General features: G+C 39.2%; 1 protein-coding gene across 2 annotated transcripts in view; it reads left to right on the top strand.

The window, feature by feature from the left end:
- The window catches only part of CDK8 (cyclin dependent kinase 8), a gene marked incomplete at its 5' end in the record, with an annotated part of 94,194 nt that overhangs the window by 60,267 nt on the left and 17,437 nt on the right, over positions 1-16,490 (top strand). For both annotated transcript variants that reach the window (XM_082488325.1, XM_082488324.1), the window contains 2 exons: positions 11,442-11,499; positions 14,274-14,405. In XM_082488325.1, coding sequence (XP_082344451.1) covers positions 11,442-11,499; positions 14,274-14,405 — 190 coding nt within the window. The remainder of the gene's footprint in view (positions 1-11,441; positions 11,500-14,273; positions 14,406-16,490) is intronic.

Raw genomic sequence — 16,490 nt, 5'->3', positions numbered from 1 at the left:
ATCAAAACCTGTGCTAACTTCATCTGTCATGCAATACAAAAAATGGGAGAGGAGGGGAGGAAGAGCAGCAGCAGGATGTAGGTGTTTGGATGTATGGAAAGATGGTCAGATGACCACTGCCTTCACAATAAAAATGAAGATTTGGAAGTTTTCTATATATTTCACAACTATCTTTTTTTATTTAAATATTCAAAAATATTCTGCTTTCTTCTAGTTCTAGTAGCTGAGGATTTTTGAATGCTGCAAAGGGGATACCTGACTAGCAAGTGTAGTTAATCTATCATTCTGTCTTGAACTTCTGCACTTTTCAGAAAGCAGGATGCCCATGTGCAGAACCAGCATTCCTTGAGGTGCTGTTTTGTCAAATTTGGATTTGGTAAAATACTTTTTCTATTGCTTTTTTCAAGCTTAGAAATATTTTGACTTTTTAAAATTCCAGGGCAGTTAAGGAGATTGATAATTGAAATGTAATGATGTAATGAGAATTATATGAGTGTAGTATAAGTAATATATTGAGGAATATCATATATAGATACCTGATATCTATATAATTTTTCTATCCTTGTATTATATATATGAGGATTTTTAAAATAGCCTGACTAGTTTGTTTTTTAATAGCAAAAGTCCTGCCTGAATTAGGTGAATATTTGCATCCCCAAAAATGTTAACTGATGAGCAGACTATACAAGATTTGTTTTTTCTCTGTAGCTTTAAACTTGTTCTTTTGTTACTAGCCTTTTTTTTAATGTGCTGGCTTTCCAAGGTGGCCGGATATCTGACTATGGTGCTGCGAAGAGAGTAATGTAAGTAATCCTTCGCTGTTCGAAGGCTAGCTCAGTCATCTCGGTGCGTTGCCACATAGTAGTGGTAGGTAAACTGGCTGAGATAACTCTCATATCCAGATCCATAACTACAAATAGAGGTAAGACTTCTACAGAGGAAGGTCATTCTAGAAACTTCAGATCTAATTCCTATCCTAAAGGTAATGAGCTGTACTAGCTAGACGGAAAAAGTATCAACACAACCTTTGGTTCTGACGTGAGAGGGGTATGGAGGACTGGAAGCTCTTTGATCACAAATGTACCTTTGAAGTAAGCTTAGTCAATAAAAACCCTGCAGTAGGATTTAGTAAAAACCCTGAAGTGTGGTTTTAGAAACACTTAAGTGCAGTTTGCAGTTTTATTTTGTTGTTTTTTTGGTACTAAATACCTTGTTAAGGTTGTAGCAAAGCGTAAACTGTGTAAAATGCTGTGGAAGACAGGAATATAAATTGTTCGAAGTACAGGAAATAGCCACAATAATTGTTTTGTTTGCATCCTGCTGTAGAAAGAAAATGCAATGATCTATATCCTTCTCCAAGTGGTTGAGGAGCCAACGAGGAGAGGAGCTATGCTGGACCTTGTTCTTACCAACAAGGAGGGGCTGGTAGACAGTGTCAAACTCAAGGGTAGCCTGGGCTGTAGTGACCATGAAATGGTCGAGTTTGAGATCTTCAAGGCAGCGAGAAATGTGCACAGCAGGCTGACCACCCTTGACTTCAAGAGAGCTGACTTTGGCCTCTTGAAGAATCTGCTCGGTGTGGTGCCGTGGGATGAAGCACTGGAGGGAAGGGGGGTCCAAGAAAGTTGGTTAATGTTCAAGGACCACCTCCTCCAAGCTCAGGAGCAATGCATCCCTACAAAGAGGAAGGCAGGCAGAAAAGCCAGGAGGCCTGCATGGATGAACAAGGAGCTCCTGGACACGACCAAAAGGAAAAAGGAGGGCTATAGGGAGTGGAAACAGGGGCGGGTAGCCTGGGAGGTATACAGAGGAATTTTTCGAGCAGCCAGGGATCAGGTTAGACAAGCTAAAGCCCAGATAGAACTAAATCTTGCCAGGGACATTAAGACAAACAAAAAATCCTTCTTTAAGTATGTCAACGAGAAAAGAAAGACTAGGGAAACTGTGGGCCCTCTCCAGAAGGAAATGCAAGAACTCGCTTTAACAAGTAAGCATGAACAAAGCCCAGGCAACCACTGAAAAGTGCATAGTAATAAATTGTGTAGGCTTTTACCTTTTTTATTTTTTCTTCATCCAGAACAGGAGGAGTTTATGTATTAGTCAATACAGGTAGGGTGATATGGAAGTGATTAGAGTACTGTTTAAATGAAAAACAAAAATAAAATTGGGCTGTTAAGTAAAATGACATGGGCTACCACAGCTGCATGCAAACCAAATAGTAAATAAGGCGGTTTTCTTCCTTTGTGTGGAAGTATCAGAATGTATGAGGTTACAGTACTACTGAACGCCTGTCAACCTGTGGAAGCTGCTCCAACAAAATGAGTGAGCAAAACTGGTACTCTGTGTTTTTATTACCCATTCAAAATCCTCATTTGTGAGGCAGAACTCATAATTCCATGTCCTGTTTCAATTTAATCTGGAATAATGTAGTACCTAAAAAACAGTTTCCGTGCACTCTCGTCTTGCATTTGATCCTGCTCTAATGTGTTCACAGCATCCAGAGTCATCCTGACCTGTGGACGGAGTAATTGCTTGTGTAGCAAAACCCACAGGAAACATTTCTGCAAGACTATTTCACAGTATCACAGTATGCTAGGGATTGGAAGGGACCTCAAAAGATCATCTAGTCCAATCCCCCTGTCGGAGCAGGAACACCTAGATGAGGTTGCACAGGAAGGCGTCCAGGCGAGTTTTGAATGTCTCCAGAGAAGGAGACTCCACAACCTCCCTGGGCAGCCTGTTCCAGTGCTCTGTCACCCTCACTGAGAAGAAGTTTCTTCTCAAATTTAAGTGGAACCTCTTGTGTTCCAGCTTGAATCCATTACCCCTTGTCCTATCATTGGTTGCTACTGAGAAGAGTCTGGCTCCATCCTCATGACATTCCCCCTTTATATATTTATAAACGCTAATAAGATCACCCCTCAGTCTCCTCTTCTCCAAACTAAAGAGACCCAGCTCCCTCAGTCTTTCCTCATAAGGGAGATGCTCCACTCCCTTAATCATCTTAGTTGCCCTACGCTGGACTCTCTCCAGCAGCTCTCTGTCCTTCTTGAACTGAGGGGCCCAGAACTGGACACAATATTCCAGATGCGGTCTCACCAGGGCAGAGTAGAGGGGGAGGAGGACCTCTCTCGATCTGCTAACCACCCCCCTTCTAATACAGCCCAGGATGCCATTGGCCTTCTTGGCCACAAGGGCACAGTGCTGGCTCATGGTCATCCTGCTGTCCACCAGGACCCCCAGGTCCCTTTCCTCTACACTGCTCTCTAACAGGTAGCTCCCCATCCTATACTGGAACCTGGGGTTGTTTCTGCCCAGATGTAGGACCCTACACTTTCCCTTGTTGTATTTCATTAAGTTATTCCCTGCCCAAATCTCCAGCCTGTCCAAGTCTCTCTGGATGGCAGCACAGCCCTCTGGCGTGTCAGCCACTCCTCCTAGCTTAGTGTCATCAGCAAACTTGCTGATAGTACACTCAATTCCCTCGTCTAAATCATTGATGAATATATTGAATAATACGGGCCCCAGTACCGACCCTTGAGGCACTCCACTGGTTACCGGCCTCCAACTGGACTCTGCCCCATTGACTACGACTCTCTGGCTTCTCTCCTTCAGCCAGTTCGCAGTCCACCTAATTATCCGGTCATCCAGTCCACACTTCCTCAGTTTAGCCATGAGGATGCTGTGGGAGACCGTGTCAAATGCTTTACTGAAGTCAAGGTAGACCACATCTACCGCTCTGCCATCATCCATCCACCTCGTTATTTCCTCATAAAAGGCTATGAGGTTGGTCAAGCATGACTTCCCCTTGGAAAAGCCATGCTGACTGCCCCTAATAACCCTCTTATCCTTCATATGCCTTGAGAGGGCACCAAGGATAAGCTGTTCCATCATTTTCCCAGGGATGGAGGTGAGGCTGACCGGTCTATAGTTACCCGGGTCCTCCTTCTTGCCCTTTTTGAAGACTGGAGTGACATTTGCTTTCCTCCAGTCCTCAGGCACCTCGCCTGTTTCCCAAGACTTGGTAAAGATGGTGGAGAGTGGTCCAGCAATGACTTCAGACAGCTCCTTCAGCACCCGCGGGTGCATCCCATCTGGACCCATTGATTTATGGATGTCCAGGTTGCTTAACTGGTCTCTGACCCAGTCCTCATCAACTAAGGCAAACTCATCCATTGACTTGACTTCATCTTCATCTGGGGTCTCAGCGGAACATGACTCCTCAGGACAGCCCCCGACAGAGTAGACAGAGACAAAGAAGGCATTCAATAGTTCTGCCTTCTCTGTATCTTCTGTCACCAGGGCACCCACCCCATTCAGTAGTGGGCCTACATTGCCTCTGGTGTTAGTTTTATCTGCCATGTATTTGAAAAAACTCTTCCTGTTGTCCTGTTATAATTTATTAAATTTGTTATTACACTTTTGAATGATATGGTAATGATATTTGACACGTTAGATTTTCCTACTACAATAATGTTTTTTGCCTATGATTATCCGCCTTTCCTTCCTTGGAGACTTAGTACAGAAAGTGACACCCTGCAGCTTGTCCTGATGTACATTTTTAGGGAGTGGGAGCATTGGCATGAAAAGCGTAATTAGTTTTTTTTTTCTTTCACCCTTAATTCAGTTCCAATGAAAGTGATAGAAAAGCCTGTCTATTAGGCTATGTACAGGCATTAATAAGTTATATTTGCCCCAAGCTGGCAATAATTGAGTGACAGCAATGGAAAGAAATTCTTGGAGTGTGTTTAGAGCATAAAAATGTAATAGTGAGGCCAACAGCTTTCATCAGACTGAAACAGAGATAAAATGTGGTGATGGTAGCTAGCAGAATGCCTCCCTGGCATAGATATGGTATCTCTCTGTCTTCTATCCTATCCAAATACTTTCTGTACTTTTAAAATTTCTGAGCATGTGTGCTTTGATAATTTAGGTTTTTCTTTTTATTTGGTTGTTGCTGGTAATTTTAACAGTTCCTGGTTTTAATGAGAATTTTATTTAGATGCTTGATTTATTTTTTTTAAACAGCTCGGAGATGTTCTTTATAAGAAAATAATTAACAGGAAGTATTAAATTAATTTTTTATTAATTTTCCAGTGCTTTTCACAATTCATGTGGTTTTTTTAAATTAAATAGAAGACTTTAATGTTTAGATTTAATACATGTTGAGTTCTGTGGAGCTGTTGTTTTCACCAGTGTTTGTGTTGGTATTTTGATAATAACTTACTCTAAAGCCCCAAATCAGTTAATAAATGCAACTGAAATTATCGTAATTGTGAATGCACATCTTTGAATTCAAGGAAATAAATTAACTTCAGAAAAGTGCTGGTACTGTCATTTAAATATGGTTGTATTGACACTTTCAGGGCAACTAAGATGATTAAGTGCTTGGATCATCTCCCTTATGAGGAAAGGCTGAGAGAGCTGGGACTCTTTAGCCTGGAGAAGAGAAGGCTGAGGGGAGACCTTATTATGGCGTACAAGTATCTAAAGGGTGGGTTGAAGGAGGATGGAGCCAGGCTCTTCTCAATGGTTCCCAGTGACAGGACGAGGGGTAATGGGCACAAGTTAGAACACAGGAAGTTCCGTTCAAATACACGGAAAAACTTCTTTACGGTGAGGGTGACAGAGCACTGGCACAGGCTGCCCAGGGAGGCTGTGGAGTCCCCTTCTCTGGAGATTTTCAAGACCCGCCTGGATGCAGTCCTGAGTAATGTGCTCTGGGCAATCCTGCTTTGGCAGGGGAGTTGGACTAGATGATCTCTAGAGGTCCCTTCCAACTCTGAAAACTCCGTGATTCATTGTGCTAGAGTACCATTGTACTGGTATCATTGAAGTAGTCAGTTTTGTTCAAAGTGAAAAGATAATTGAATTATTTTCTTTAACCACAAAATGCTCAAAAAAAGTCAGTTCCAATCCCTAAGAACACAACAGGGTAGCATCCCACTTTGATAATAAGGAAATGTTTTGGTTTGTTATGATTACTTGGAGATCAACAAGGTTAAGACAGATGTACCTTAAGAAGCATAAATGTTTTGCGGGTCATAGACCCTGAGATGGGGTGTGAATTTTGCAAGGCTAGTGGAAGGCTAGCAGGTTTTTGCTGCAGTTTTTCTTGTCAGAGGACCCAACTGGGAAGTGATAAACCACACCGATATATTAAGATTTCTTCTGCTACGTCACAAAAGTGCTCTTTCAAGCAGGCTACAACTTGGTAAGCCCTTGCAGTTGTCTTTCAAAACTTTTTTGATTTTTTTCCCCATACTGTTATATTACAAACTTCCCAGCAAGGCATTTTTAACTTTTTAACTTGCTTGTGTTTCATGCTTCTCAGGCACTTCCTCACATACAAAAAATTCGGCTTCTTCAGCTGTATGATTGCAGGGTTGTGCATTTGAACCTGTTCCTCTATTGTTCAATATAATACTTCGAAGTCTAAAATATTGAAAAGTCATTTGTTCTAAATCTTAATAGAGTAATTGTTGAGGCCATGATTGCAAAAGCAAAATAATTTAGGGATAAAGCACTTTGCTTAGTATTGTTCTCTTAAATTGTTTTTTTAAATGAAAACCAAAATTATACTTTTTTTCACTTGTCTTGGCTCATCATGGTTAGAAATGGGTGGGATGGCCAGTTCTGAAAATCTGTGGCACAGAGATAAATGATGCACAAATTAGTGGTGAACAAAAGTCACTGGTGTGGCTCACCCTGTGAATTCTCTGAGTAATGTTTTAGTAGCCAAACTCGTAAATTATGGGATTATCCAAATGTAAATTGGTTAGGATGGTACTAGAACCGTATTAAAAGGTGCATTAAAATTGAGGCTTAAAGAGAGAGGGTCTGTTCATAGATATACATGGGACTACTGCAAACAGTTAATAAGTGGGGGGAAGAAAGGTAGCATCTACATTCTGATACCATACAAAATTCAAGGGAATTTTCGTTACGTATTGATAGGTATGTTTAAAATCAACTTCTGAAAATTAATGAGTTCGGAAACAGCCTAGTAGCAAAAAATATGTGGAGTAATAGTTCCTACAGACCTGGTTTGATGCTAAAAGTAATAAGTATTGAAGATCACAATGGCTAAATTCTCAAAAAATGCCAGTTTTTCTCCTCACTACTTTGAAGAGTAAAACTTAGTGGAAGGAGGACCCAACAGTGGATTGTCTTTCCTGGAGCATGAGAAAATATCTTATAATTTCCAGACATCTGGTACGTGAACATAGAATGAGAATCCGCCACTCATGTGAATAACTTGATGTAAGCAAAAGGAATGCTGTCTTTTTTTAGATATGATCACATCTCATCAAGACATAGATTGGTATAATTTTCATGTTGCTTGCATTTTTATCTTCAAAACAGAAAACCAATTAAGTTCTAAAGTCTTGAGTTTCCCCTTTGAATGAACACAAGCATTTTCAGTGTATGTTAGGAAGCAGTATGTGACTGCAGTGTTTGTTCAAATGGGACAATGGTTTAAAAAAAAAAAAAGAAAAGTAGAAGTCCTGCAGAAAAGATTTGCAGAAAACGCATGGCTTGTAACCTTAACGTGAATCAATAGCCTTACACAGCGAGGCAAAACCAGATAACATGCTGGGATTGTAGAAAGTGGAAGATGCTGAGCAAGGCGTGTAAAACGATCCCTCTGATGTATTTAGCATTAGCAAAGCCTTCGCAGGAGCAGTGTGCACGTAATTTGAAGCACTCAAGTTTAAACAAATAGGTGGCCCAAGGCAGAACAGCTAGAGGAGAGCAAGAGGAATGATCGTACATCCAGAAAAAATAACTTACTAGGAAACACTGAGCAGAAGAGAGTTCTTTTAATCTAGGTGATAGGACTGAAAAGAGATACAGATCTTCATAAGTGTAAGACGTTCTTGCAGTGAAGGAGTGGTTGTCTCATCTTTCTGTTGATGTATAAGAGAAGAGGCAATGGGAGGAACCTCATTTGTTGTGTTAGAAGCAAAGGAAAAACCCTGCAGTAGAGAAGAGCGCAAGCGAATAGATTGCCTGGGAATTGTGTAGCCTTCATCATCAGAGACTTTAGGATCAGGGTGAACAGAGAGGTCAGGCAGATGGAAGAAGGTGATTGCCTGAAGTTCTTCATAGATCTATGAACCTGGTGGTATAGCCTCTGTTTTTAGCAGCTTGACTTGAAATTAGCCTCCTCCTCAGGATTTCTGTTTCCACTTTGCAAATAATGATTAAATTAGAAGTACCTAAAAACGTTTCAGTGAGGATCTCTGTTCTCTCTCCAGTAATGGTGATTAAATGCACAAGATTAGGATTTGTCTAGAAGTCACACAGGGAGTCATACAAAGCCAGATCTAGGACAAGATTAGATTTAATGCTGTGCCTGGTCACAGGGCCATTCATCCATGAGAATGGATTATTCCCCTGCTGCTGAGGTGGGCTGTTGCAGGGCAGGGGGGAGGGAAAGAGTGATTTTTTTTTATTTTTTTTTTTTCTTAAATTTTGTTCTGTGGGGTTGTCAGAAAGTTGTTTTGTTGGTCTCAAGTACTCAGCTGTACATCGCTGCATGGCTCTTCACGTTTGGTTTAAGATCATAACAGCTTTCTCATTTGCATTTGTCTCACATGAGCAAATTGTTTTACTTGAAAGCAAAAGTAAATATGCCTCTATTAGAGCAAAAATGAATGACTTAAAGTTGATCACTTATAGTTATAAAAAAAATGATAGCTGTTTTAAAGTAATGTGTTTTCAGAAAGCAGTATCAAAATTGCTGAAAGATTTTTCTTCTCTTGCCCAGCCCAAGTGATTTGAATAAGCACTTTAAACTTTCATTTTCTCTGGATAATTAATCTGAAATTTAACAAATTAAACTGACGTTTGTCCAGATTTCTCCCTTCTGTTTCTATATGACTGCTTATTTTCCTTTGCAAATAAATGTCTAATATGTAATGAGTTGCCCAAAGAGACAAATCTGGGGAGTTGTTTTTTTTTTCTCCAGATGGTGGATTTGAGTCAAAGATATCCAACAAGAGTCTCTGACCCACGTTTTGACTTTTGTTAGTGGACTTGAATGTTTTTCAGGGAGTCCTCAAAATGCTTATGTTTTAGGAATATCAATACTGTCCCTATATAGCTTTCTGGTAGATATTCCCTTATTGAATTTAAATACTGAATTTAAATTCTTGTTTGGAAAATTCTTTCAACTAACAATGTTGTTCCAAGCTACTAGTGCAATGATTTTCGAAATGGGAACCTTCAGAATAAGACCTCTGATTTTATTTTTTTTTAATCTTTAACTGTGATGTTGTATCTCTTTACATTGATGCGACTATATCAATATATTTGTCTGTAGTAAGAATCTTATGGTTCAAACAGAGCTGTTTCAGTGAAGGGCCTTTGACTCTAGAAAGAGGTGAACTGCTGTGAATGGTTATTCTAGATCGACTCAATTTTCTTTTTTATTTTACAGCTTTAGAAGATCCTACACGGATTTCTAAATTGTCTGTATTTTTAAATGTTTTCTGTAAATCCTGAGAGTAAAAAAAAATAATCTGAGTGTGAATCGAGCTGTAGCTACCTATTTTGCTACCTAATGCTGTCTCATCTCTTTGTGCTTTCTCTTCTCATCTGTATCTACCTTGAATTTATGGTAGAAGATCTTTGCGGCAGAAATTGTTAACCCAGTGCTGTGTTGATTAATCATCTGGCACAATGGAGTCTTTGTGTGACTATGGCTCCTTGTCCCTATCAAAATTCAAATTGTATAATATTTTAAGGTAAAACCATCGGGAGGATGTTACAAGCGTTTTTGTAGAGTGTTATCACCCTGTAAAAATGCAAGGGGAGAAATTATATTTTAGGTTAATGTATTATTTATCTGAAAAACTTTAGTGCCTGTTAACTAATTGTTAAATCATTAACTCGACTCAAAAAAAATAAAAATTGAATGCTTTGTGAGGTGTGCGCCCACATACTGTGTATATTTTTTTTTTTTATGTTGAAGCAATACTTACTTGGAGTGTATGCTTTTATTAAAGTAAACAAAAAAGGATGGTGGTGTGGAACACAAGTTCTTCTGCGTATCACTGAGCTAATGCAGCACAAGTTGGATGTGTTGTCATTGCTGTTGGAAGGATAATGGGATATATCTTACCTCTTTGATCACAGTCAAGCTATGACATTTTCTTCTGTCTTTAACCAGCTCTCAGAGAAGACATGCAACACCTCAGATTCCTTTTACATATTTTGTACGTGGATTGGGCAGTTTGAGATCCACTTTGGAGCCTTTCATAAGCAGTAGTAAATAAGTTTCTCAAGGATATATTTTGCTGGATTATTAATTTTTTGCACCTTCTTTTACACAGTATGAATTGCTACTAGATCGATCTAAAATTGTGATCTTTTGTTTCTTTGAATGTGTTCACACCAGAGCCTGATAGGTTCAGGAGGATTTGAGAATTTCCCAGAATACATGTTTGGTAAATCATGCTAAGATATTAGGATTTATTATGTTACCTTTTAAGTAGCCTAAACTATCTTACTGGGGTATTTTTTTCTTCAGATCAGTTTAAACTGGGAGATCAGAGCAAGAGCTGTAACTCGGCGTTATTATAATTCTTACAGTTTGCAATCGAATAGGAGCCCCTGTTTTGTCCAGGATTTACAGTATGAGGGGGTATCTAAATCACTCAATTTCAAAACCAAAACTGAACTTTTTTAGCATACAATTTCAGCTTTGTTGTGAGTTTCTTGACTTTTTTTCTCCTCAAAATAAGCACTGCAGGTTTGATTTATATAAAGCGTTAGCATTGTTTCTAACCAGCTGAACTCTAGCGCAATTCTTTAACTCGCCTCCCTAGCAAAAGAAAGGGAATACGGAGAGAAAAATAATGTAAAGGTAATGCTTTCCAGTTTTACAGCTGTCTGAATTGGTATATACTTGTAAAGAAGAATCATTTAGATGATTTTTTTTTTTCTCTCCAGTATAAAGTGATGTGGTAATGTTTAATCTGCATCTCACTCGGGTATTTTTTTTTTTTATGTGAAATGTGACTGCAAACATGCCTAGTGACCCTGGGCAAAACATGTTGTCCAGAGCTGGCATTTCGTCCCTCTGCTGGGGATGCAGGGTGGCGGGCAGCCTCCTGCCACAAGGATTTAGGGCAATTTTGGTAGAAATCTTGGCGGCTCGGCGACTGCCAGCTCATGCGGGTTGAGGACAGACCCCAGGGTGTCAGTCAGGGACCATGGTGCTGGAGCACAGAAGCGCCGAAAAGAAATGTGAGGAAGATGGCAGTCAGGGAGTTTGGGTCCTTGCACAGCTTTACTGTGACAGAGAAACTTGTCATTTTTATCAAAACAAATTTGGTTTAAAACTGGCAAAACAAAGCTTAACTAACTTTTCAGAGACTAATGTTTAGGTTTATCGTGGTATATGTATTGTATATTTATTTTTTTTTCCACAGAAACCTGCTAATATTTTAGTTATGGGTGAAGGTCCTGAGCGAGGAAGAGTAAAAATTGGTATGTTTATATCTTTGATAAGTCCCAGTGTAGCATTTAAGTTAGAATGTTCTGAAGATGCAGTTGTACCACCTAAAGTAGTCATTGTAATTCTAGTACATGCCTGGGCACATTGCCTAAATGCTGTTTTCTGAGTGACTGGCTTCTTGATATTAGCCCTGTGCACCAGTTCTGACGATGAAATGCTGTAGCCTCTTCAATGAAAAGTGGAAAAATGTTGTTATATTTTGTTTAAGTGGGTGTTTGTGTGGGGTGGGGGATTTTGATACGGGGATTAAGATAAGAGCTAGCTAGGGGAAAGGAGGAGAAAGAAATGGGACTTTAAAATTTCCTCCATTTGCCCCTGTAATGTCATGACATTATCTTGCTGCTGCTTATAAAATCTAAATAGGGAACTACTCGTTACTACGAAGCTTAAATTTTATAATGGAATCAAAGGTGGCATTTAGACTACAAAATGTTCTTGAAAGGGTAGATGGGTCCCTTGGAGATAAACACAAGGGATCTTAGAGTCCAGAAAACGCAGTAATCCAGCCAAAATGCTTAGTGAGAACTACTGCTAAATGCTCAAACAGGGGTGTACCAGGGTAGGAAGGACCCAACACTTTCTCCACTATTGTAACCTCTTCTGGTGGGAGTTGGTGTTCACAGTGAGAGGATAATTTGTAGAACATCAGTTGTTTTAAATTAAAGTAAATAACTAAATAAAAATTAACTGTAGTCTAACAGCAATAAGCTATACCACGCTGTGCATTAGCATGGCGTTGCTTTGATAGCAGATTGCTAATGCACAGCCTACTTATATTTGCTATGGTAATGCAGCCCCGTAGTTCATCGTTGTCACTTCCCTCTGTTTCCTTTATGAGGTTATTCTTCTGCATTGTTGCTCTGTACTCTTACTGTTTTGTTTATATGAACTATATTGTTAATCACTAGTATAATGATTCGGGGTAGGATTTTCTTGGAGCGTTCAGTGCTGCTCTAGTCCTTCCCTTGCCCTTTGAAATCCAAGGAGCAGACAGACCAGGACTGAATGCTTCTGCAGATCCTACCCTGAACGCTTTTAATGCCCTTCCGAAGTTTAAGGTTGACAGTAGGGATAGAGGTCTTCTCCGTACAAAACAGGTACAGCAGGGACAGCGGAAGGGAAAATTCCTTCCTATTACCTTATTCTTCACGGAGCGGTTGCTTCCAAAATTGAGAATGTAGGTCATCCTCTGGGCACTTTCACATTCAACTGTGGTGGTGATATTTGCTGTACACAACTACTTGCTAGTAATTGCACGTAGACCACCCATTTATTTCTTAATTGATAGTTTTGAATTAATTTGGGAATAATTTAGAGCACAACGAAATTTAGTCAGACTCTGTTAATGGACAGGTGAAAGATTCTGTATCAGACCACCAGTCCTCTGAGCCATCCGTTCCCAGTGGGGGAAGTGGGAGGGGGACCCTGGATTTCTAGCGTGTTATCAAAATGTAGAATTTTTTTTTATTTATTTTCTTAAGATATTACCACAGCAGGAAAAGAATGCAGAAGTTATATCCATACCAAGGGCTTCCATTTTTCCAGTGTAACTAATTTTACTAAAAAATACATAACTGGTATTTAACTAAAAATAACTTTTATAGGCTTTTTGTGTCATTTTGAATCATAAATTCACTTTCTGCCAATAATTTTCCTTATTTTTTCATAGTTCCTAGTGACTTGATCATATCTTGAGTAATGAATATTTTTATGTAGATAACTGTAAAATGTTTCTCTTTTTAAATGCATTAAAATAATCATAAATAGGAATGCATATGAAAAAAATTATTAAGGATTGTGTAGTCAAGTTAGAGACCCGTATTTATTTACACTGCATTTTTCCCCTCAACCAGTGAGCTGTAGCGTGTAGGTCCTTTTCCCTCAGAATGGCTACTCATCTCATTTCATTTGAGTCTTTCTCAGCATGTGTGTATCTCTGCACCACAGAGTCCTTCTTGGTTGGGATTTGGGGATTGGCGGGTTGGGAAAGGGATTTGGTGGGAGAAGGGGTGCACATTTTAGTTTTTGCCCATTTTTTTCCTGTTTCACTTTTATTTGGTAGCTCAGACAGCTTTCTAGGCAGTTGTATACCACCAATTCTAAAAAGCAGGTTTTAATGATATAATGGCCCCAAAGAGAATTTTAAAATCGTAGACTAAATGGTATTTAGTACTGGTATCTTGATACTGGAAATACATCTTGACAGAAAACCAGCAGGGAGGCAGATGCTGTAGGCTTAGTTGCTGGTTTTGTGCGAAGGAAGTCTTGCTACAGCTAACTTCGTGAGGAGGAGCTTTTGTGATGTGCGTGTATGTATTATAAATCATTCTAACCTTTGCAGAACTTGCATTTTGCTCACTTTTTTAAAATGCTGCTTCTTTGAAAGGCCATCCTGTAATAACAGAATATTTTACTGGAGAATATCAGGTAAAATGAGTCAGGATTTACCAGTGTCCTGAGAGAAGTGAGTTGATGCGCTTTTTCAGAACAATGGTTAATTCTTTGTTCTAAATGGCTCATGTTAGTAATGATTTATAATTATATACTTTGTAGGTGATGACATCCAGTAACTTCTACAAAAGCTTTAAGAAAATCTGCTCACAGAATTCGTATCTGCTACAGTCTGCATTTGTCTTTTTATGTAGTACAGTGATGGTAGCACTAACTCAATCAGTTTGTTTAAAAAAAAATATTGAAATTTGTAGTTTTCCTCAAATTTTAAAGCATCTCTTCTTGAATTTTGCAGCTGACATGGGCTTTGCCCGATTATTTAATTCACCTCTGAAGCCTTTAGCAGACTTGGATCCAGTAGTTGTAACGTTCTGGTATCGAGCTCCAGAGTTGCTTCTTGGAGCAAGGCATTATACCAAAGCTATTGGTAAGTAAATTGGATGAAAAGTTACTATTTTGTTCTTTATGCAAAGTGTACCCAAATATTGAAGCACTGATTAATAGTACAGAGGACAGAAACTGGCTTAAAAGTACATTGCTGATTCTTGAGCGAATACTAAACTTTGACAATTTTTTTTAGTTTACTGTGGTCTCCGGCTAGATGTAGGAATGAAATATTTCTGGTTTTTGGCTCCAAATGCCCTGCAATGCAATGTAATTTTATATGGCTTTCACACAAGTTTTTCATAAATGCTGTTAGAGGTTATACAAAATATGGATGCATCTTTGAATTGTTAGTAGAATCCATATGATGATGAGGCATGGTGCATTAATTCTATTGCAGTGGTTTTTACCTAATGTAATAAATACATGCAATAAGGAATGTACAGAATGGAGAATATATTGGTTGCACTGAAACTAAACTGTACGAATGAGCTGCATTTTAGTCTCTCTCTGTGTCTTTTTCAAAGCACAAGTGGGAACAGGAATTGCTTGAAGTAGTGAGATGTGATCAGAGTCACGCAACAGGCTAAGCCGTGATGCTGCATCCGTATCCAGAAAAACCCAAAGCCTCACAAAAGGCAGACACTGTGAGGAGGGCATTAGTTACATCAGCTTAATGCTGCATCCTCCTCACCGCTTAATTCGTACTTCTCCGTCTGAACTTTTAACAGCTTTGTCGTGGTGCGGTTGACTTGGCTCTGCCGCTCTCTGCTCTTGTGGGTTGGGGGTGAGGGATGGCTGAGGGCAGCAGCCGGCTGGAGGGAGGTTCGCCTTTACTGGATGTGAACAGCTTTGCCATGGAAGGGAGAGAGACTGGAGGGAAGAGGACTGGCAAGTTCTTCTCTTGCTGGCTGGTTTAAAAGATACGTTAAAGCCTGGCAACCGTTTTTGGGGAAATAACTTCCCGTGCAACACTCCGCTTACTTTGCGCGAGCACGGAGGTTGTATGTCAGCATACGTGTTGTTGGTTCTGTAACCTGAAATTCTTTCCTCAGACCTTCACCATTATTTTTTTAAGATCGTGTCAGTGTTTTTGTCAGAAATCTTAAGGTTTATGACTTTTCCGTTAACACTACATTTCTTTTATAGATTATATAAATTTCTTTGTGTTCCTTTTAAACTGCTTTTTTTTTTTTTTGGTTGTATTTGCATGTTCCTTGACTTTACTGGCATTTTCTTATGCTTGTTGCATGTGAATCTGCATGGATAGTCATAGCCTTCAGTACATAATTTTTTTTCAGCATAGATAAAAACTGAGTGTATACAAACACTGAGTAGTGGGGTTATGCTCTCTGCATCGTTTTCTTTTGTCCTTGTTCATGACCTTTTCTTGTTCATTCAAGGTTCAGTGTAGCATTCCTTTATGTAGGTTAAAAATTGTGTTTGTATATAATAGGAAAAAATCAGGAAAACAACTGGGGAAAATTCAGGCTGTCTGATTTTGCAGATTGGGACACGGCAGTTAAAACAGAAGGGTTGTTTGTTTTCTTAAATGAACGTTATCAAAAAAGGGGGTGAGGTACCTGGGCATGGAACAATTTTCTTGTTACTTTTATTACGCAAGGTTTTATAGATACCATTTGGCTTATTCCAATATCACTGCTTTTCAACTTGTATTTTTGGGGTCATCTAATACTTATTAAACCCAGTGGCTGACCAGACAGGGCCACATTTCTTGGTGGGGACAGTATGGCAGGGAATGGGCAAGGTGTTGGTTAGCTTTGCTTCATTTGTATTTTATGTGTGGACAGTTACCCAAAGTTTCCTTTGGTTGGTTGGGTTTTTTTGTTTTTTTTTTTTTTTAATAAACAAAGTAATTTTTTTACAGCAATAAATGGTAACTACACTTTAAAAGCCCCACAAAAACCTGTGTGATACTCTCTCAGCTCTTGTGTAGTTACTGAGTTGAATACCTCTATCCTTCGACTTCTCCTTTTAGCTATGAAGTGTTGCACTTCTGCAGTAGAAACTTGAAATTTTCAGTGCAGGGATCTCACGTCTGATAAGCTAACAGTCTACCTCACCAAGATACTTTTGGGAAGATTCATTTGATTTTTTTTTTTTTTTT

The sequence above is a fragment of the Vanellus vanellus genome, assembly GCF_965231255.1.
Source record: "Vanellus vanellus genome assembly, chromosome: 1".
Lineage (NCBI taxonomy): Eukaryota > Metazoa > Chordata > Aves > Charadriiformes > Charadriidae > Vanellus > Vanellus vanellus.
Note: the sequence above shows the minus strand (reverse complement) of the source record. Positions and strands in the feature narration are given on the sequence as shown.